This window comes from Coturnix japonica, chromosome 5 (genome assembly GCF_001577835.2).
Source record: "Coturnix japonica isolate 7356 chromosome 5, Coturnix japonica 2.1, whole genome shotgun sequence".
Taxonomy (NCBI): Eukaryota; Metazoa; Chordata; class Aves; order Galliformes; family Phasianidae; genus Coturnix; species Coturnix japonica.
In genome coordinates, this window is record NC_029520.1 from 32594531 (window position 1) to 32616735 (window position 22205).

The 22205-nt window shown below is 37.2% G+C and overlaps 1 protein-coding gene across 6 annotated transcripts in view; it reads right to left on the bottom strand.

Annotated features, from left to right (window-relative positions):
* The window catches only part of BAZ1A (bromodomain adjacent to zinc finger domain 1A), a 51657-nt gene that overhangs the window by 16422 nt on the left and 13030 nt on the right, over positions 1-22205 (bottom strand). For 4 of the 6 annotated variants that reach the window (XM_015865003.2, XM_015865005.2, XM_015865004.2 and 1 more), the window contains exons 4-19: positions 17397-17540; positions 14128-14229; positions 12825-12912; positions 11903-12037; positions 11237-11339; positions 9708-9874; positions 8955-9050; positions 8392-8530; positions 7810-7956; positions 4892-4987; positions 4541-4765; positions 4250-4415; positions 3865-3978; positions 2864-2988; positions 1810-2415; positions 173-339 (exon numbers count right to left, since the gene is read on the bottom strand). In XM_015865003.2, the coding sequence (XP_015720489.1) occupies positions 173-339; positions 1810-2415; positions 2864-2988; positions 3865-3978; positions 4250-4415; positions 4541-4765; positions 4892-4987; positions 7810-7956; positions 8392-8530; positions 8955-9050; positions 9708-9874; positions 11237-11339; positions 11903-12037; positions 12825-12912; positions 14128-14229; positions 17397-17540 (2620 nt within the window). The remainder of the gene's footprint in view (positions 1-172; positions 340-1809; positions 2416-2863; positions 2989-3864; positions 3979-4249; positions 4416-4540; positions 4766-4891; positions 4988-7809; positions 7957-8391; positions 8531-8954; positions 9051-9707; positions 9875-11236; positions 11340-11902; positions 12038-12824; positions 12913-14127; positions 14230-17396; positions 17541-22205) is intronic. The other 2 variants (XM_015865006.2, XM_015865007.2) reach the window with 1 other exon arrangement.

Genomic DNA, 22205 nt, shown 5'->3' on the forward strand with positions numbered 1-22205 from the left:
ACAAATATTACATTTCCAAAGAATAAAAAGCCACAAAATTTTAGTGCCAATTACTGTCTACACTTAATTAAATTACACTGTCAGTAAAACCCACAGCACACAAGATTTCTCATTTAAGTTACAGACTTGATGGCACCACTGTGCTCCTAGGTGCTTGACAGTTCACAAATACCTTAATAGCTCCCAGTGTTCCTTGGTAGATCCTGTCTTCAATATCCAAAAGAAAGTCTCTGAGTCTCATTTCAAGTTGCTTTTCTGCAGATATTTGGGATGCATCATGGGCATTCTGCATCCTTCCCCGTACTGGAGGAGGAGGTCTAACGTCACTTTGAGGTTTGTCTGCAATAATACCAAATAGCTTTCTGTTAGGGGAGTTGGCTCCTTCAAGAAGCTGGCAGTGGGAGGAACAGAGGCAGCTCAAAGCAGAACAAACTCAATGCACATGTCCAGAACTCCCCTCCTACAGCAACCATTGTTAATGCCAACATCTCCACATTACTCCAGTCAAACAGCATCCTTGTAAGAGAAGATACACAAGACCAGCATCTGTGCATCTCAACACACAGGATGAAAAATTATTGCCAAAAACGAAAGCACGGCTTTTAAATTACCTACTGCTTTAGAAAGTGCTCTCTCAATAACAACTCTGCTAAGAATACAAGGGAAAAAAAAAGTCACGCTTCCAGTATTTCTTGTATTTGTACTCTGCTGGATAAGCAAAATCATTTCTCCTTTGTGCATGGATCTTTATCACCACATTTAAGACATGCAACTGTCAAGTCTCAGAAACTAAGAGAACAAGTTATAGTTCCTTTTAACAAACTACCTGTAAAACCAAACAGGTAAGATGCCAGGGGAATGGACTATACTGACTGAAAGCATGCACAGATCCTCAATGAAGCTCATAAATTTGCATAGGTGGCAAAAATCTTTTCAGAGGATTTACCTTAAATTCTCTCAATGCAGTGATGAAGAGGAATATACAAAAACTTAGGGGCATTCAATAAATAAGTGCTTTAAAGATGCTGTTGAAGAAGCACAGGGTGAATTTCTATGACACTCAAGTGCACATTTCTACAGTTTGAAACCCGTAAAAACAATTCTGCTCTGCATATACTTCCTCCTCTAGTAGTGAGCATTCACTAAAGGAGAGGACAAAAACTACCATCCTGCCCACCCCCAAAAAAAACAAAAACACTCTACAAAAAACCACCAACCCCACCACAGCATCGATGTTAAGCCACCTAACAGCCAACACAGCTAAAACCATCCTTTCATTGTTCCCAAAGGTTTTGGCATGACTTTCAAATATGCTATTTTTCCCTTGTTCACAACACTCAGGTCAGCAAAGGCTTTTTGGTAACTTCATGAATTATCAAAATGCGAAAGTGCATGTCCCACCTACTTAAAAAAATCAACCAGAAATAACTGCCTCCTTTAGTGAAGTTTCCATCTCCAGTGTCATATCCTCATTTCCAGTGTAGTGAAAGGAGAGGTATCAGTTGACCAATGCTATGACTTATCTTTAGCAGATATTAACCTAACACCAAATCAACCTTTTCCCAATGTTGAAGTTACTAAGCAGACAAAAAAGAAACCACTGTGGTTTTTTTTTAGCAGACATAATCACAACATAAATTCTCCATAAGCAAAAAATGAAAACAATACAAACATTTTCCATAGGGCAAAACAGTGCTGAAAAACAATTCCTGGAATTAATTAAAACTAAATAAGACTTTGAAGCTTCTAGAGTATTATATAGCAATTACAACTGTGGAAGTAAGTTAAGACCAGGAACCTTTCCTTTACCTGGAATATGGAATTTTTCCACAGGAAAACTGCTTAGTTGTTCGTATATTCTATTTTTCTCTTGTAAAAGAGTTTCTTTTAAGGCACTCTCCCTATGTCCTCGGGAATTGAGAGCCTCTAGAAGTTGGTCCAGTTGTTCCCGAGAACTGTAAAAGCACCAACGGTTTGGTTTATATACTGGCCTTGGCACCTCTACAACAACACTGGTGTGTGAATCTTGGTCAACATTGGAGGTAGATTCAGAAGATTTCAAAGACTCTCCAGTTTTACTGAATACCTGAGGTTCATTTGTGCAAGACTGTACGCTATTCTGAAAGGAAGAGGTTCGAGGCAACAACATGTCTTCTGTGAGACCAGAATAGTCCTCTTCTATAAACAATCCAGGAACTGAGGGGAAAATCCAGTAGCGTCGGTACAAACGGTCACGACCTAAGGGAGTAATATTTGTGCAGGCTGTTGCATTCTGTATCTTTTCTAATAGCTCCTTCTCTTTCTTTTGTTGCTCCTGTTTTAAAGCTTCCTCATCTTCAGCAGTAAGAGGTTCACTCTTCTCAGAAGCATCTTCTTGTCTTGTAAATTCTTTATATCCATTTTGCCCTCTCCTTCCTAAAAGTTAAAGGAAAAGAGATAACAATGCCCATAAATTCTTTCTTTAGCTAAAATAAATCAATGCAGCACTTTCTTTTGAAATGTGTTGTTTTTGCATACTTCCAACAAGAAGAAACAAAACCACATAATAGCCTGTTAGTTTAGATTCTTACAAGTTCATTGAGGTACGTTACAAGTAACTGTAATTCTTTGTCAGGCAACAACTTTTTATTTGTCATCCAAACAGCAAGCACGGAAGACAAGAAGAAACTGAAGACCACACCAACGACAGATTCGTAACAGGCCCGCCAGATGAAATATATTTATGATCTAGTTTTTTTTCTTTATGAATTTGCATAAATTGTTATTTTCTAAGCTCACTATGAACAAGAACTTCCAAGTTGCAGGCATGCCTGTGTATGTAATGTGCACACAGCCTCATAAACACACATTAAAGCATTATTACCTCTCCTTCCTTTTTTGTTTGGTCCCAGCTCTTCTTCATCCTCTGTCACTGTGTCTATTTCTGGCTCTTTACGTTCATTTTCCTTGCTCTCTGTACTGGTATCAAGGTCCTCTCGTTCCTCCTCCCTGGTATGATAAAATAATGAAAGAAAGGTTGACCAACCACATATTAAAAGCTTAAAGGAAAGAGAAGAACCCACAGTACAACACAGCACCTTCAACATAAACCACATTTAATACTAGAAGAACACCTGAAGTAACTCACTGAGTTGGAACTGCAAAGTTTCTATTTGAAGACTAAAACCAGCTCTTTGGTATTCACTCTTCCATTTAAAGAGCATTACAGTAATCAGACTCTGATTGAAGACACCCTAATACAGTTCAACTAAGCTGAATTATTTTTCATGAATGAATATATACATGTCTGTATGTTCTCCCATACAGCACTTTTTATAAAACCCTTATATTTCCCCTCATTCAGCAAACAATCAAATAGTCAGAAAGCTATGAGCAGCCACTAGAGCCTAATATTCATTTTTCACTATCCCCCCTCCCCAATTATAGCTTCAGAAACATAGTACAAATCTGACTTTGGCTCATGCTTATCGCTTACAAGCAGATTTAGTTAACTGTCTTCATCAAGCAGGTGAAGATACAGTTTTGTGTGTTTCCTTGGTTTTCTGTTGTAGGTCCCCCTCCCTCCCCCAGAATCATACATACGCAACTGCATGTGAATCTTACCACTTAAAATCATATTCGCGTTATAAAAACTACAGTGATCTCTTAAGAAAATCTCCATAGTACTGAAGTTAGTAAAATAACTAATGTAAAAAATACAAATTACATTTTTTTTCCTAGTTTCTCGTCAATAAAGTTGTCAAGCTTTCAACAGAATTACAAGTCCAATGAAAGTTAATTTTACTTTATGAAAGCAATTTTAATTCTACAATGCTAAGATGAAAAAAAAAACCAACACAACACTCATAATACCACATATCATACCCAACAGATACTTCCACAGCAGGATTTCTTTGCTCTTCTTCTTTCAGCTTTTCTTGTTTCTCTTTCATTTTTAACTCTTGTTCTTTCAACCTTTCTTCCTTCCTCTTACGTATCCTACCAGTAATAAGAACATAGAAAAATCAAGGGCAATTAATCCAGTATTTGATCTAGCCATGTTGTTTTTCCTTTACAGACATTATCATCTAAAAATGACAATTATATGGAAAGCACAGTGCTAAGAACAATAAACATTCGCTACTCTCTAGGGCCTCATAAACCTAGTCTAAAATATAAATGCTTTTAGTGTTTCTCATGCGCCTTTTGCAACTCAGGAATTAGACTAATCTGTGTCAATAACATTTAGCTTCCTGTATCCTAGTTCTACCTTGCTGCGGCTGCCTCCCGTTCTTTGCGATGCTGTTCTGCCTTTAATTCTCTGAACTCCTGTTTCGCCTGCCGTAGTACATCAACAGAGTCTTCAATGAAATCCCGAGTGGAGACCAAAGTCAGAAGTTTCCCACAGAGAGCATGAAGAATCTTCATCTTTTCTCCTAATAAAATTCAGACCAACGTTCATATTTCATTACACAACTCAAACATCTGTCCTCTTTTATGTCAACAAAACTACGTGACAAGTGGTCAGACAATAAAGAAGACATTTATTGTCTTTCATTACCTGGCAACAAGTCATACACTGAGGTACTTGAAAGTTTCTTCAAGAGCCCAGGATTACTTAATCGCAGCTCCATGCAAGCATCATCAGTAGCATCAAACCCTCCTCGTTTTTGGTAGCGGTACTTCGCATTGGCTGACGTTACATCAGCACCTGATGCTAGAATGTGAAGTCTGAGAATCTCAGAAAGTGTGCAGCTATCAAGATCCAAGTTTTTCAAATTGCAGCCTACAGTTAAGAAGAAAAATGTTATTTTACATAGACATTTACACACACATATATGTACAAACAGTGCTTTACAATACAGAGCAAAACAAGAACAGTAACAAAACAAGAAGTGAAACCCACACATACCCTGATGTAACTGGGGCCATGCAGCTGCCAAAGTTGCAACTGCAGACAGTGCAGATTTTGTGGGGTCTGCATCTTCATCCAAAGCCTCTGTTAAATCTTTAAGAAATAAACACTTTATTCTAGTGCAAGTAAAAACTTGTACTGCGGAAGGGAGGAAAGCAAGCCATTGTTTAAAGTTGCAGACAAAGCAAAGAGGCCCGATATTTACAAAAGCATGAATTACTGAGAAATCAATTCCAAACCAGAAGTAATATATTTTTAAATGCAACTAAAAGCTAAGGACATGCACCACATGCTACATGCCGTTCTCCCTATACGTGTAAGCTGCTAAAGCAACTGCAATGCACAAGACATGCACAAAAGCAACATTAATAGCAGTGGAAACAAATTAGGATACACACTTGAAAGCAAAAATAGACAACAATGCAAGAACACCCGTATTTTACTTCCTCATGAACTGCTAATTCCTACTAACATTTAGATAAGACCACCAAAACAAATAAAACATTCTGATGCTGGCTGTCACTATTCACTCTGACTTTTAGTATGCAACCTAGAGACAACCTGACTGATCTGCACAAATGCCATTGCTGAGATGTCAGCAAGAGACCTACAAGAAGCATCTACACTTAATAAAGAACATCACATGTTAGCAAACCAACCAAGAAAGCAGAGGAACTGAAAGGCAGAAACAGCAAAGTTCCCGTTTCTTAGAAAGAAGTTTCCTTAGCACGTACAGGTATTTCTCCAGAGGGTTGACATCTTTTTTCCCCCCCAGCATTGCATGCTGTTTGAGTAATTTAACTTAATTCACTGTAATCATTAAGCAATTTCAACATCACCAACTGAACAAAGAGTCACAAATCCAAACTAAGACTACATAAAAAGCAAATCCACAGTAGCCTTGCCTGATGATATATGTCGTTTGAGAGCTGCCACCTGGATGTAACAAAACTCATCTCTTCATTTTCCCCTCTCACCTTATCTGTATGCCACCGTTTGAAAAAGTACTACAAACCAAAACACTACACTCTTAGTGTTTCTGCAAAAGAATACACCATCTCTAGAGGATTTAGGAGAGCTAACATTCATGCTGACTACTACTAGTTTGGTTAGCCAGAATTACAAAGCTGAGAACATCTAATTCTGTTACAAGAAAGAAGTTGCCTAAATAAGAATTACAAAAATAAAACTAAAAGGCTTTACCTGAAAGTAGAATAAACATGAAGGACAAAGTGCCCTGCCCATAACTCAGCCAAACTAGAAATGAACTGCATGTTTTCGTAACTGTTGGCCTCACGTAGAGAAATTAAAACATGTGAGTTACAAAGATATTTCTAATCAACTAAAGAATCTAGTCAGTCATCAATTGTTCTATGATTACCGTATAATGGAATCCCTGATTATATTGCCCTAGCAGTGTTCTCTCTCAGTACTTATCTTTTAAAGAGTTTAACAAGTTTAACTGCTAAATTCAACTATAATTAACATGTACTCCAAATTTTTAGCCCTGCATCCAATCTATAACTTTATTCAATTAACAAGAGCAGTTTTTATTGCTGAAGATAGCATCCCTTTTTTTACAAAAAGATATTTTACAGATCAGACATAAGCAAAAAGTACTGCATCTTCACAGGGAGTGCTAAAGGAATCACCAAGTCAAACAGTAAGTGGTCTTCTATTCCTAACTCTAATAACATCACATGAACAGGAAGGATGAAATTTCTCCTTGAAATAACCAAATTTCTTAGTCCACAAAGAAAGGACACAAAGGGAAACAGCAGTGTGGCTGTCTTCCTTCCCAGCAAGCACTGCATGAAGCCTAAGAATTGGGAGAAGTTTTAGACCTCAGATTCAAAATACAGGAGGTATATGGGACATTGGCATCTTATAATATTTTCTAGGTTCCTAAGTGTGACATTTTTTTCTGCCTCCTCATTTACAAATTGAGAGAAGGTCACTAGACAGGGGAAAAGCATAACAAAGAGGTAGGATCAGCTCCCTGATACACAGCAAGGCTTTATAAATAGCCAGACTTAAACAAATAAGGGAGAAGCACCTTGAAAGGGCATAAACAGAATACTTTAAGTCTGTGTTATTGACAAACCCCTGGAAAACACCCTGCATAGCAACAGATCTAAGGCCTATTCTACAGACTGCTGTACCTACAAGAGCAATCACAGACCACCAACTGAATCCCTGAACTGCCTGAACACAAACCAGAAGCAGTCTACTGAGGATGAAGACACATAATGTTGTTCACTGCATAAGTTCGGAACAAGTTCTGTAGTCACTGTGTTCTGAGTGCCTGTAAAAATGTGTGCAGTTTCAGCCTTACCGTGAAACCCAAGGGCAGAGTGACAACGAGCAGCTTTACTGTAATGCTACAGAAACAAAGTAGCATCCAGTAGCTGCAGATACACTGTTGTACGATTTGAAGGAGAATGAATATGAAATTCTTCATTACAGTTGTGCTGGGAAGTTTTAGTTTTTAATCTAAGTAGATCCAGATTTCCCCCCCCGCCCTCCCCCTCAGTTGAACTCCTCTGAAGAGATTCAGGAAAGCATCTCTTTTCCTCACCCTCAGGAGAAACAACGAACAGTGCTGAAGGAGGAGGAGAAGGAATGTAGACACAAGTTTCCTTCACCTCCTTAACATAAGCAGTGCTGTTAAATGCTTATTATGCTTTGCTGGATGCAAGCGCAGTAAGAATGAGCTTGTTTCTTCTGAATGTCCTCCAGCCCCCACCCACCATGCTCAAAGTTTTAAATGAAGATAAAAGTGAAAAAACAAGGCCATTAGCATACAATATCCATGCATAATAAGACAAAGTTAAGCAAGGAAATGACACAGATCATGCAGTTTAAAGTTAATTCCAGCACAATCAGGTTTTTAGCAGTAAAATTAAGGACCTGACCTTTGGTCTCAGCATCAGCTATTTGATCTTTGGCCACTTCTTCTTCCTCTTCGGCCATTGCCTGAAAGATGGCAGTCAGGAAGAAAAACAGCAGTTCACATAGTGGGCCTTCAGTGTCATTTCCTACAAGAGCTTCCTCTAAAACTTCTGTGAATAAAGTTTAAGAAGCGTCACTTTTGCCACAAAGTTGGAAAACAATTACGTACTGAAGAATTAAAGAAAACAAACATCTTTCCTTCAGGTATGATAATCCAGTCACCTTCCCATAATTTACCACAAATATTCCTGCAATAACGCTGTAAGAACTGACAATGCATAGTTTGTTTTACTCTTGCAGTTACAGATTAAGAAAGCACAAGGAGACAGTAATAGCAAATAGATTAACAGCTTTTATATTGAAATTATTTTTATAAACACTGCAAAAGTCGGTGAGAAGAAAAACTGATAGATGTGCATGTATAAGCGTTGCTATATTGAAGTTGCACAGACAATCCTGTAGCAGCAGTATTATGGTGCATCTAAAATGCTTGGTAGAAGGACACCACAAAATTGAGGCATTTTGCCACATAAATGACAACTTGCCTAGAGTCACTCCTTCAGGAAATTCATCTTGAAGATCAAAGAGTTCCCCAAAAGCATATAAAAACTCCAAAACCATCAAAGCATCACCAAAGATCTCAGGAGGAAGTCTCGTCTTCACTGGCATTGGAACTGGAAGTTCCTACAATCCAAAAGGAAGACATTAATATTGTATTTGGTCCCTACAGAATACACAGCTGATTAAAAACAGTCCGTGGTTCTAAGAATCATACCTATGTGGCTTTTTGTGGTTGTTTTTCACAGAAGATAGATACAAACAATCTATTACCACAACAGCATTTTTGTAACTTTTATAGCACGTAATTTGGATATACATCTTTTGAGATACCAAATTATTCTACGTCATAAACACAACTTTTGACTGCGTTTAAAGGAACTCAATTCCACGACAAGTTAAGAAGATTGGGTGTCAAGATCTCTCTTTTAAGACTGTACTATTTCACAAGAATTTTGAATTTAAGTTTTACAGAACAGTCCAGGCAAGCAAAAATAAGCAGATTCCCTATGAAATACAAGCTTGTCATATATTCCAAATTCAACCCTACCTTAAGATCATCACACTCCATATCTTCTCTAGGCTTACTCCACTGCTTCAGGTATTCCACATATTTTCTTTTTTCCTCACGCAGCTTCTCTCTTTCCTAAAGAAAGTCAGAATTGTATTAGAGATACAGTCGGATCATTCGTTAGAACTTAACTCACAGTGGAGGGGGGGAGGGGGGGGTAAAAAAGAACGTATTTCAACAGAAAGCGATGATCTATTTTTAACCTTCTTACAGAATGTATTAGCAAAACTGAGGGTGAGCTTCAGTAATACTTCCTTGGATTAGACTTTTTTGTTTTCAAATGGAGGTCAGACAAAAAAAAAAAATCTAAAATAAAAGCATTCATGAAAGTTGCCATAAAAAAAGACTGTCAAAACAGGTACTGGATATGACTGTAGTAGAATTCAGTGGCATTAAATAATTTCATTCCATGTAAAGCGACAATTTTTTTTCTTGTTTTTGTTGTTTTGTTTGGTTGGTTTTTTTAAACCAATTTTCAAAGATAAACTACGAGGAAATCTAAATCTAGTATCAAGGGAGAACAAAAAATATATTTTTGTGAATTAACAACCTGAAATACAGAAAGATATCTAGAAATGCAGTTCCATATCATGTCTTACAAGTATCTACTCTTCTAAAGTGCATTTCTAGGAACTAAAAACAGTTAATGGAAAACAATGACACAGACTGCAAACAAACCAAATGAGCTAGATGGCCTGTTCCCATATAAAACACATTCTGCAAATACATTACTTTTTCCTTTTCTATTTTGAGTCTCTCTTTCTCTTCTTTCCTCTTCATCCTTTCCTCTTCCACAATCTTCTTTAGTTCTTCTTTCTTTTTTTCCTTATCTTCTTTCTCTCTTTTTCTGGCTTCTATAGCATTTGCCTTCTCTCGTTTTAATCTAGCTTTCTCAAAAGCTACATAGGAGGAAAAAAACAAGAATTTTTTCTTTCACAAAAAGTTAAATAAAATTAACTGTGTTTAAATAGATTGATCTTTCTTATAATTAACATATGAAAAACATATTGTCTTGAAGACTGAATTGTTTCTATGCCAACCAGAAATTCAATCACTTGAAAGTTCTTCAGAGAATCAGAATTTTAGGGCTTATGTATTATACATGTTTTTTCCCAAGGTTGTAGTAAAGTTGTATTTCTCAGCTCTTAATGAGCATACAGACATTTATTACTTTCTTTCCCTATCAAAAAAGCCAAAAGATGATGACTGATTCCAAATGCATAGATTTACAGAAGCTTATTAAAGCATTTCAGAAGCAGCGATGGCACATACACATGAAATATCTGTTACAGCAAAATCCTTTAAAGAAGTTAACTTTCAATATTTAAAACAATTATTACTGAAAAGTCGATTCATCTGAAATCCAGTTATCAACTCAGTGGCTTTTATGCAAGTTTTACTTCCGTTACACACTAAGTTGAAAATTAATTGGTAATAAATGTTACTGATAGATTTCTTTGTAGCTGTATGCAGGGTAACAGCAGGGCACATGCTTCCACTTTCAGTGGACAGACAATATCTGTCAACTGCCACACAAATTAACAAATAAAAGGGATCAATGAGATTACAATTTTAATTGAATAAGTAGGCTAGAATCACAAGTGAATGACAGTGGAAAAAAAAACCAGACCCTTACTTTTAATAAAAAGTGCTTAACAATGGAAAAAAAGGCTTTTTTTTTTTTTTAAACTACTTGTGAAATTCTGAAAAAGGGCTAGATTATTTTCTCAGCTATCTATCAGACATGCCAGTCATGATTCTCATCCAGAATATAAAAGCAATGACACTTATTATCCACAGCCTTCTGTGCACTGAGGAGGCTGATTCTTCAGCGTCCTTGGAATTTTGCTACCATTTCACATTACTAAAGTACTATAGCACCTCTTTTTGAGAGGCTTCATGAATGTTACTAATTACCATTCCAATTAAGTATCACTTACAGGTAAATACGTTTAGCTTAATATTAACTGCATTAACACAGTGCACTTTCAAAATCTAAACTTCTGCAATTTTTAGTTCACCACCTTAAGAGACCAATGTAGTTGAACCGCAAGTCTCACACATACCCAGAGTTTAGTGAAATAAGTAAATAAAAGCAGGAAACAACAGTTCTAACCACTGAAGTGACATTCTGCAATTGAATAAACTGTCACTACATTTCATTTTCCCCTTGAAATATACAACCCCAAAAACAGTCTTAATTATGGCCAGCTCTCAAGCCTGCAAGAACAGGTTCCACTAGTCACAAGACCTCAACTTACCCATGGCCTGCATATCTTCTTTCTGCCTCTGAAATCTTGTCTTTTCCTTTGCTACTTTACTTCTGTTTCCTTGGGTGTTCTGCTTAGCAGTAATACTGTCCTCCTAAAAGACAGTTGGGGGGGGGGGGGTTGAAAGAAAGGACACAACATCAGCAGTTAAATAACCTGCAACAGATACTGTTGTTTTTTTCAGCTGCCCTCTGAAACACCCAAAACGGCCCATAACGTTTTCTCAAACATACTGACTACTCAGAGATTCTGCTCACTGGTTGAAATTCTCCTAGATTTCTTTTTAAATAAACAAGCTTAGAGCGCTAAACTTTTGCTGTGCTTAAATACAGGTAACCGACATAACTGCATCTGAGAGTAGGAATTCAAGATTTTTTAGATTATTTATTAAGCATTTACAGAAAAATATGTGACTTCAAAACATACTGAAAAGGTATGATCCGATAACATTGGAATTATAGAAATAAGAAAGACAAGAAGATAAACTGATAAAAAGAGATTAAACCTCATATTTAAACAACCCATTTCAATAGTGATTGTATAACGTTTCCCAAATCATTCCCAAAGACAACAAAACCAACAAAAAAACCCAGCATCAATCTTGAATTCCAACTGCTCTGGAATTTCACAGGAGTTAAAGATGTTGTCATGACTTACATGACTAATGGATGCCCTCTTTGGAGGTCTCCCTCGTCGCCTACTTGCAGGACTGAAGACAAATGTGGGTGGGTCATCAGGAAAGAAGTAGGAGTAATTTTGTTCTGCTAGATTATATTTTGCAATTGATGTTGCCTAAGTAAAAAAGATGAAAACATACTCAACGTGAGACTCCTACCTTCTTATAAACTTATGTAAATTAATGAATAATTTCCTCAGAAAGACTGTAAATAGTCACAATTGGCTGGCTCGTTGTAAGAAATAAAACTGCTATGCTATGAATGCAGAGTTAATCTAGCAGGAAGGTAACTTAAACAGCACACATCTGAAGGCGTAATTTGGCCTCATTTGGTAATACTTAAATATTTTTCAGGAAATAGAGCAGGACTCAGGATTTCCAGCAACTTACCAGAATTTGTTCAGAGTCACTTTTGACAGAGAAAGTTGGGAAGTATGGCATAGAATTACATGATTCTTAGAGGAGCAAAAAAATTGGCTTGTTAAAGTTTCAAGTCTGCCTTCTCAACCTGGTTAGGTCAGACGTTGACTCTTATTACTCTTAATACTGCTAAAGAGATGAAGGAGACACTCCAAAGAAGAACCCTCCTACACCCCTTTCAGCTCTATTTTTCTACGCTTTCATTTCTTTAAGAAACTGATGTTAAATTTACAGATTCAATTCAAAAATTAGTTGCTTTTATTAATTTTCCACAACCATCAGAGCTATGACTCCCAACTGAGGCTCTCATCTATCAAAGCTTTCCTATACAGAATGAGAAGTTACATCACTGTACGAGGATTCCTCTCAATACACACAAAATGCAAAATGTAATAAAAACAACCAATGCTCCTTTTTAACAACACCAGGAGAAAAGTCTGAATAAGGTCAATATTCTATTCCACAAACTTTTTTATTTTTTACCTTAGTTTTAATGACTCCATCATGTGGTTCACAGTGTTGTTTCAGAAAAAGTTTAAGTCTGTCACGAGAAAATAGATGTTTCCTCCGGCTGTGTTAGGAAATAAAGGTAGTATTATCAACTGATATACTTTAATTATTGTTTAAATGCAGCTGACAATACGTGCAAAATCACAAGTAGCAGATCACATGATTAAGTTTTTTACCATCTTCACATTTACAAACTGCACTTAATATCCATGCATCTCTTTGCACAGGTGCAAATTTTTGTGCTACTGTAATTTTTGCTTTGAAAACCCCGTTATCCTTTACCAGATATACACACAACTCCACAGATGCTTTATCTTCACTAAGGCTTTCACAAACATCATTCACAAAAATCATTCTATCAAAATGGCATTTAAAATATCCAAAGGATAGGCTTTAGGAGAGTGAAAAACAAACTAAACTAGAGACAGCACTAAAGTACTGTCTCTCAAACATGGAGATAAGGCATCAAAGTCTCAAGCCAATAAGTATGAGAGTATGAGGGGGTGAATCCTCAAGCTGTTTTGTTAAGCCATCTAACTCCTTGCTACAGGACAATAAGCATTCTAAATCTTCCTGGCATTCCAGGGAATTTGCACTGCTCTATGGAAAAGAAAACAAACCAGGAGCTACTGAGATACAGAAACCATCTAGCTGGAATAGCTTTATGGTACTTGAGGTTAAGTAAATTCTTAAGCGAACAGAAAAACATGGTATAATTAGCCCTGATTCAAGTAATCATCCAAGAGACTTGCCTATTACACCAGAGTAATTTATAAAAAGAACTAATCACAGTTCATGCTGGAACAGTGTCTTGAAGTCACTGGAACTTTTCCCAGAGTATCCAGGTTAGAGAGGTTTAAAAACCCATCTACAGCACTTACAGAAAATCTTTACAATTTCCTATTTTGTAACAGTAAAGCAGCCAGATTACAATGACTGCTACAATAAAAAGATTACACAATGTGAATGGGCCAGAAATATAAAAGAACACAGTTCTCAAACGTTTTTCACCAACCTCAGCCAGAGCAGTAGGCATAGGTACTATTAGTAATATCAGGTCTCATCTGTGTGCCAGTGAAAACACAGATATGAATGGATGGTATATGCATTAAAACTATTAAAGCTTGGAATCATTAATACACAAAGCTTGTGAAGCAGCTGCTTGCTCCAGTGCCTCTAGTTAATAGTTCTAACTTACCATATAGAAAGCCACTTTATATCAAAAACATCTTTACAGTGACTGATATAACCCACACACAATTGTTGTAAATTTTACCTTAGCTGAGATGCTTTAACAATAACAGATTCATACAGTTCTTTTTTAACAGGTTGGACTTTGTATTTGAACAAAGAAGGATCAATTATGGCTTTCTTCTTCCTAGAAAAGGTTAAGAAATAGTTAATGGCAATCACAAAATACCAGTCTTACATTCTACATGCGTTGTTTGTATACATATAGAATTGTAGAATGGCAAAGGTTGGAAAAGACCTTAAAGATCATCGAGTACAATCACAACCTAAGCATACTACCATAACAACCCTCCGCTAAATCGTGTCACTGAGTACAGGAGAACTCTTCAGAATCCCCAATCAGACTTAGTCTATAACTTCTGTCAGTATCCAACTGGACCTATTGTGCCAGCTTTTCTGCTACTTAGTTTAACATTACACTGCATCAAAGTCAGTAACATTGCTTGGAACAGAAAAGAGGTTTTCTGAGAACAGAGACGCTGGTTTTCTTGTAGTGAAGGGAACAAACAGGGAGACGAGCATTGATATATCCCAATCTTCAGAAAATGATCCTTCTTAATATTCTCAGTATCTGCAGCAGGCACGGGATGAAGGAATCCAAAAGCAAAACTTCCAAAGTATTTAAAAAGATGACAGACAGTCATAGAGATAGAATCACATCTTAAAGTCAACTAAAGGACACAAGAAAATATTGTGCTAACACTGAAAAAAGAAGACTGAGTGCTAATATCAAAAGCACAGATTTCCCACTCCAAAACTGTCTCTAACAGAAAGCAGGATCTAAAGAATAACAGAATGGATAACTTTTGCACCATTAACTTTTACTATTTAGTTTGAGTAGTCCCTCTCTCACCTACAGTGGATCATACACAAGAGCCCCAATCTAACTTGCAAACACACCAAGCTTTCCCAGCTTAGTTACTGAGTTTCCAATAATGATCCTAAGAAATGAACACATTCTTGAAATCCTCATTTGTAAACCCTGATTTAAAGTCTCGTTATTGCTTAGTGCAAAAGAGGAAGTAGTAGTCATTCAGTACATATGAACAACTTTAAATAATGGAGGATTGTCCAGTTATTTTAGCACAGAAATTGCGACATTAACTTTTGTTGTATTTCATCAAGTCTTACAAAATACACACAGAAATTAACAGCCAGATCCATTTCACAGGACAAACACTTAACAGAAATTAACACAGGGCAGCACAGATGGACCACAGGAAAAGTAATCAGTCCAGAATTATGTGAATGAAGAAACATCAGCTGAGGCTGTTCTGGCCTCTTTCTCCCTCTAAAACCTAAGCTTTTACAACAGAATGCAACAAAAATAGCCGCCAAGAGCATTTTTACAGAATACTTGGCTATTTCTGCCCCAAGCAAACATAAGCGGGGTCAGAGAAAGGTTGAGATCTCTAATGACATCTATTTTCAGTTACGATTCTCCAGCCTTACAGATTCTTTAGGAAAAATATTTGCAGATGGCCCATCAATCTGTGCTGTGTGCTCCACCCCCCCACAAACACATCCAGCATCTGCTGCACCATTGTTTAGGGGCACCGCAGCTTTGCCTGAAAGGTGGCTCTAAAACCTGGACACTTATCTGCAGACAGAAGCAGAACGCACCAGCTTAACACCAGTCCCAAGGCTGGTAACATCCATACCCTCCACAAGCTGAAAAATATAGTCTCTAAAGGATTAGACCTGTAAAACTAAGTAATCTGTAAAGGCATAGAGAAATGTCAGGTATCTACATAAAAAATTTGACAGCACTGCTTTATTTTGAAGTAGATTTTGCAAATGATAGTTTCTGGGTATATCAAACTTGAGAAACAGTCAGAGCGCTACCACATTTGTTATAAAAATTCTACATGATGTTATGATGTTCAACACTGACAACAGAAATCACAGAACCATCAGAAAAGACTAGCTCAAAACTTCCAGCAGGCATTTTAAAGTCTTAAGAGGTTTACGGTCCAGTTTCTTTCACAGATTTGCTTGGTTTTAGGTTGTTTTTTTTTTTAAGTATACCACAAAACACTGCTTCAAAATGTATTCACATTTTCTTACAACACTTCTCTTGCTAACAGAAAGAAATCACTTTGGTAATGCAGAGAGGAAAAATAAGTAATCATCCAAAAAGAACCAAAGGCTGAAACTCTAAGACAGTTTTATTGCCAGCTCTGTGTGTGTTTGCACTACTCCAAGAACAATCTCCTTCTAAATTCCATATGCCTGGGGGAACACAAAATGCATTTTCTCAAAGATGGAGGACTTCTTCACAAAGAACAGCAGATACTTTTAAAAACAAAAATGATAATCCTACATTATTCTCAGCCAAGCAAGGAGCTCCACCTTAAGTTATTCAAGGAACATCAGGTCATGAAGTCTTAATACAGCAATCAGTAACATTAACTTCTGCATCCATGTAATATCTCAAAGTCAATAGAAGTTCACATAGAGCCCGTAAGTTGTTAGATGCTAGATTGGGACCTATTTCAAACATTCTTCCTCCATCAGCACTGTGCTTGTTGTAAGAAATCTTTCACTGCTGTGCTAGAATAAGCAGCACATGCAAACACTGTTACAAGTTGATAGACAATCCAAATTTAACACCCCATCATTGACCAGAAGCTCTCTTATTCAAAGTTATTAAGCCACTGTAGCATATGTATAATTCCTTAATGCAAGACATGCTGATTTACTGCACCTAAATCATATTTAAATCCACTAAATACAAAGGTATAATACACACACAGCGAAGAAAGCTTTGCAAATTTTTCTGTTTTGGACAATCATATTAAAACTATGTAAAGACACTTCACAGTCTTCCAGTAAGATCATGTCTTTCCATCATACATCAGTCTCAGTTCTGAGGCCCATGATAGAACTGGGAACAAAATAATAGAAGCAAGCTAAGTAGTACCCCATGCTGTAGGACTGCAGAATGGAAATACATTTTCTAGAATATAGCAGCACGGGTTCTGTAGAGAGGACAGGCACACAAGGCTCCTCCACTATCTTTCAACACAAACACTGTCATTCCAAAGAGATTAACAGCACGTATTCTGTAGGTACTCAGATTCTCATCATACACAGTTTCCTGGTGATTATACATAGTATAACTAGCACGAAAGTGTGAGGCACCTGTGAACATTCATTTTGTCACCTCCAAGCTGGCAGAATATTCACAACCCATATAAATTAAGTGATTTGTTTCAACTAGACCCTGCCATGTTTCTTTTAGTCACATTTCCACCCAAACCAAATGCCTTATCATGTAGAAGTATCATTTACCCATTTTGTGCAGAACTATTGTGCGTTTCTGAATCGTCACTATCACTGATGACGATGGTTTCTCCATCAGCACTGCTGACGTGGCCATTTGCCATTCCATTGTGATGTGCTGGAGGAATGACTTCCAAAACCTGACATTGCAACCTGAAATAAAACACAGACATTTATCGCTGTTAAAAGTCTTTCTCTAATGCAGAAAGTATCAGCTGCATTTTTAAAAACACTCACGTAGCAACATTATACAGTCTACAGGATAAATACCTAAGAGCCTTGCACTGAAATACTAAGTAAAATATTTTATGACTTCCATATAGGAAATGAATAAACTCATTTGCTTACACAGCATCATTAGCTTCACTAATGAGAACAATTTTCAAGTTGCTGGTAGAATTAGTTTCAAGGTTAAGTTTACTCAAGTAAGCTTGAAGTTTGAATGAAATGCTGAAAGTTAACAATGTGTTGCTTGAAAACGGTTTGAATAAATCTGTTAGATTTATTTTCAGAATAATCTAAGGAAAGCACAATTTTCAGATCCCAAAGTTTTTTGTTTTTAACTTAAAGAGATCATTTTCTACTGTTGTTCATGACCTAAATAAACAAGGCTGAAATGATCATTATGCATCTAATCTTAATAATGGCCCATTTATCTGCTGACACATATTAAGGCTCCATCTGGCATGCACACAATTGACAAAACAAGTCTATCCCTTTATAACTAGCATCCTGAATGCTAGTTACAAAAAAAGACAATTAATTACATATCAAAAACTACAATTTGCGTACACTTAGCACTGGATAACTATCACAGCTGATTCTTAACTGCTAACTTTCACCCTTTCCTGGAATTCCCTGGTTCATATTTTGTAGCTTAATCTCCTAAAGCCCTGCCTGCTTCACAAAAATTAACTATCACAGTCAATGGATGCTGTCATGTACTACCATTAAAAGCCCAAAGGGGTGGGGGAGGAAGAAAACAATGATTCTCTTCTTCCAGGCACCAAACACTACCACTTGAAATGAGTATGACAGAAAATACGTGAAGCACAGGGCTTGAATTAGCCTGGCATTATGCCTAAATTAAAACACAAACTAAGCTGAACTGAAAAAAAAAAAAAAAAAAGAGAAAGAGAAAAGTCTGGGACAGCTAAATTTGAAAAGTTCTTTATCAAAACTGAACTAAATGCTGGCAAAAAGAAAACTACATCCAAGTATTTCTTCAAACAAAATAAAAATATTTCTTAAAACAATATAAAATATTTCCTCAAACAATCACCTCTTTCTGATTGTGAGCGTGATATAAAACCCCTGCTTGCAGGACATGGGGGGATGAGGAGGGACCACAGAGTAACAACAAAAAGAACACAACTGAGGGGCAGAGCACTGAAAAATCCCTGTGAGTTAAGCTAGGAGCTGCAAAGCAGTCAGTGCCTGCAGCTGTTCTCCCCACACCTCTCCCCAACAGGGAGCAAGCTCCAACATGCTCCACAGGGCACATTACCAAAATAAATAAATAAACATAATCTATTAACATCTTCATGTATTCCTAGAGCAAAGAGGACAATCAATATGCTTAATTATCCATGGGTACACCAGAGCCGTCTTCATGTAGAGCCAGCTTGAGTCCACTGGACTTATTAACCCCAGGCACACTGCCATTCAAACGCAGCTGGCCCTGTTTCCACAGCTAGCTGGTTTGGGACTGGGAGGCACGTTTTCCTGATGAGCCGAGCTTAAGTTAATTAACTGTGCAAATCTAAACAGACCCCGTGTAAAGAACCAAGAGCACCCGACTTTGTAACAGAGAGACAGATCCTAGTGGCTGCTCACAGCCTCATCCCAGGTCCAAGGTGGCTTATTAAGGCCTGGCCCAGCACCAGCTCAATCCCGAGAGCAGCCAAGTACATCAAACACCTTGTCAATGCAGAGTCTTGCTTTTCCAGTATTCAAATATCACAAACTCCCACTTCATATTATTAACATGAAGATGACAGGGTGGTAGAATGTGCATTATCTGGCTGTTTGGTTTTTTCCTAATTAAAAAAAAATACCAGCTATAATAAAAAACTTAGCAGAACTTCTTTCCACCTTACTAAAAGTATATCCTAGAGAGTCCCATTCAGTTTAATAGCGTTTAAATGGCTTTCCAGAGGAAGATAATCAAAAGCATCAATGAACATTGATAGACACGGCTACTGACGCTTGTCTGAACTATTTAGCTTAACGACCACTAGAGGGAGCGCATACACACTGGATTTGGAATCACAGTAAAACAGACGCATGAAAGCTGAATTGCAACCTACCCAACCCAGTGCCACAAGAGGACAAAGAATCGGAAACATAAACGAATCGATCCTCCTGGACAAAAGAGCCTGAATATTTAGCCACTGAGTATTTTTTACCAAAACTTAATTTACCTGCTCATGCACTCTACTTTCACACTGCCTTCTTAAGTACAGAAATTACACATTCTGTACACTATCCAATAAGTAGCAAAATCCTCAATAAGCTGCTTTTCATTATTACTGTTATTCTTAAGCAGGAAGAATGACTAATGAAAAAAGCAAACGCAAAAAACAAATGATTCTGCATCCTCTATACTTTCATTCAAATAATTACTTGAAACCGTCAGGAAAGGAACCAAGTGAAACACACTACACCTGGCTCAATAACAGCCATTACATTTCATTGCTTATAATAGAGAGGAGATTAAAGAAAGTGATGCAATCATTCCTTCCAGCACTAAAGAATTAATAATCTATGAATGAAGATGACTTCTTAGCCTTGTTACAGTCAAGCCATGGCGAGTTTGAGCAAATTCTTTGGGCAGATGCACAGCTTTTAGTGAGAATGAAGGTCTGCTTCTTCTACAGAAGTTAAAAATTCCTTCAGTTCATTTTTTACGACTCTTATTTCACATTGTAAGTCACGTAGAAGAGCAGAGCTAAAAGCTAAATCAAGACATCCAAATAAAGAACACTAGTTTAAATACTTTCTAAAAAGGATACCTTAAGATCTTTAGGCAGCTTACGTTGAAGTCAAACTGATCAGATTAGGTTTCCTCTTACAGAAAAAAAAAATAGTAATAATTAGAAAAGACACAGAAAACATTTAATTCAGCAGTCCTGTTCATAAAAATTACATGATGATAATTCTAATTCCAGCCACTGAGGCACAACTAGCTGGTAACAAACTACCATACAAGCACTTTATCTAAGACCATTCATGAATTCATCACGTTATGAGCTTGTTATGTATTCCTGAAGTTATTCCAGTGTTTTGTGTTATTCAGAGTAAAAAACTTTTTTCTGACTTCCTGCCTGCTGTTCAACACAACCAGTTTTAGCTCATTTGTTGCTACACAACAATCTTTAGATCAGACTTCTGCTAATTCCAATATATTTGAGGGGAAAAAAGGAAGAAAAAGTAAAAAGAGTATTACTGGGAGTGAACTCTGGAAAGGAGTTAAAACTTCTAAATTAAGTAAAAACTGGACACCTCAATCTAAAAACTACATTAGTATCTACACACGCATACACCTTTCTCAGTCAAAATGACCTTTCCTTGAAATAACAGTGAATATTGTAGAAAAAGTTTATTTTCACACTATGTGAATCCCAAACATATTCAGAATACCATCAGACAAACTGAGAATAGCTATCACACATCTTACATAAGTCTCAACAACTCTAGCTCAAAAACTGACAGCTTAGAGCTGGAAAACCTGGAAAATTACTATCCTATCCTGTAGCAGTTCTGCTACCTCTTTCTGCATTACAGGCTGCAAACAACAGCATGCAAGTCCTCTGACCTGTCACAAGGGCAGCCTTTATGCTAGTTTCAGAAACCAAGATCTGGGGTTTTTTAAGCTAGGCTAAATAGATGTTACAGGAAAGGTTCAAGAAGCACTTGGCCTTTAAGACTACATTTTTCTGGAAGAAGCAGCACCACCACAGTAGCCCAAGAGTTTTCAACACAAAGCGAGAGGAGGGATCAACCAATTTTAAAAAGTATTATTTTCTAAATACCAGCACCTATCTCAGTTTTGGGTGGTTGTGGTTTTTTTCCTCCTAATCAGCAAGAGAGATTTCCTACTGATTTCCATGAACTTCAGATGGGGGCAGGCCAGCTGCACAAGTAAAAGAACACAACCAACATCGCAGCCTTTACACCTCCATGCTGTATGAATTATATACATACAGAGCTAGTAAGAGCTTGTTACAAAACAATTCAAGCATACAGTTAAAGGTCCATGGCTACAAAGATACATAAAAATTGCAAAAATATAACACAAGCTCCTCTGGAGTCAAAATGCCTGAGGACACACAATATGCAAGAGATACACAATGCATGGTTGCTTTAGAAGCCCCATGTCTATCATTCTCTATGAAGAATAACTCTGGGCTGCACTCTGAAGATCAGTTTGGCACAACTAGCAGAAAACCTTCCCAGGAAAATGGTAAAGATGTGGCTGGCTGAAGAAGTACAAAAGCAAATTGCACCTGCAGCCTTGAGGTGCTATTCTGGAAGATGAAGAGATGATTTAACAGTTTGACATTGCCAGAAGAGGAAAATCTTCCCTTACATCCCTCCTTCCAGCCACATGTGGTGCTTGCTTTTTGTTGCTTTGGCACTCAATATTACTTACTAATTGACATTAAATTGAATTCACTTACCTGCCAAAAACTAACACAGCGTAAGAGCTGGCTACGTTTCTGTCCTATCAGGTGCCTCACTGAAGTATCTGAAGAGAACCAGAGCATGTGGAAGATGCAAATACTGGCCACAACCAGAGCAGGAAATGAATGTGAA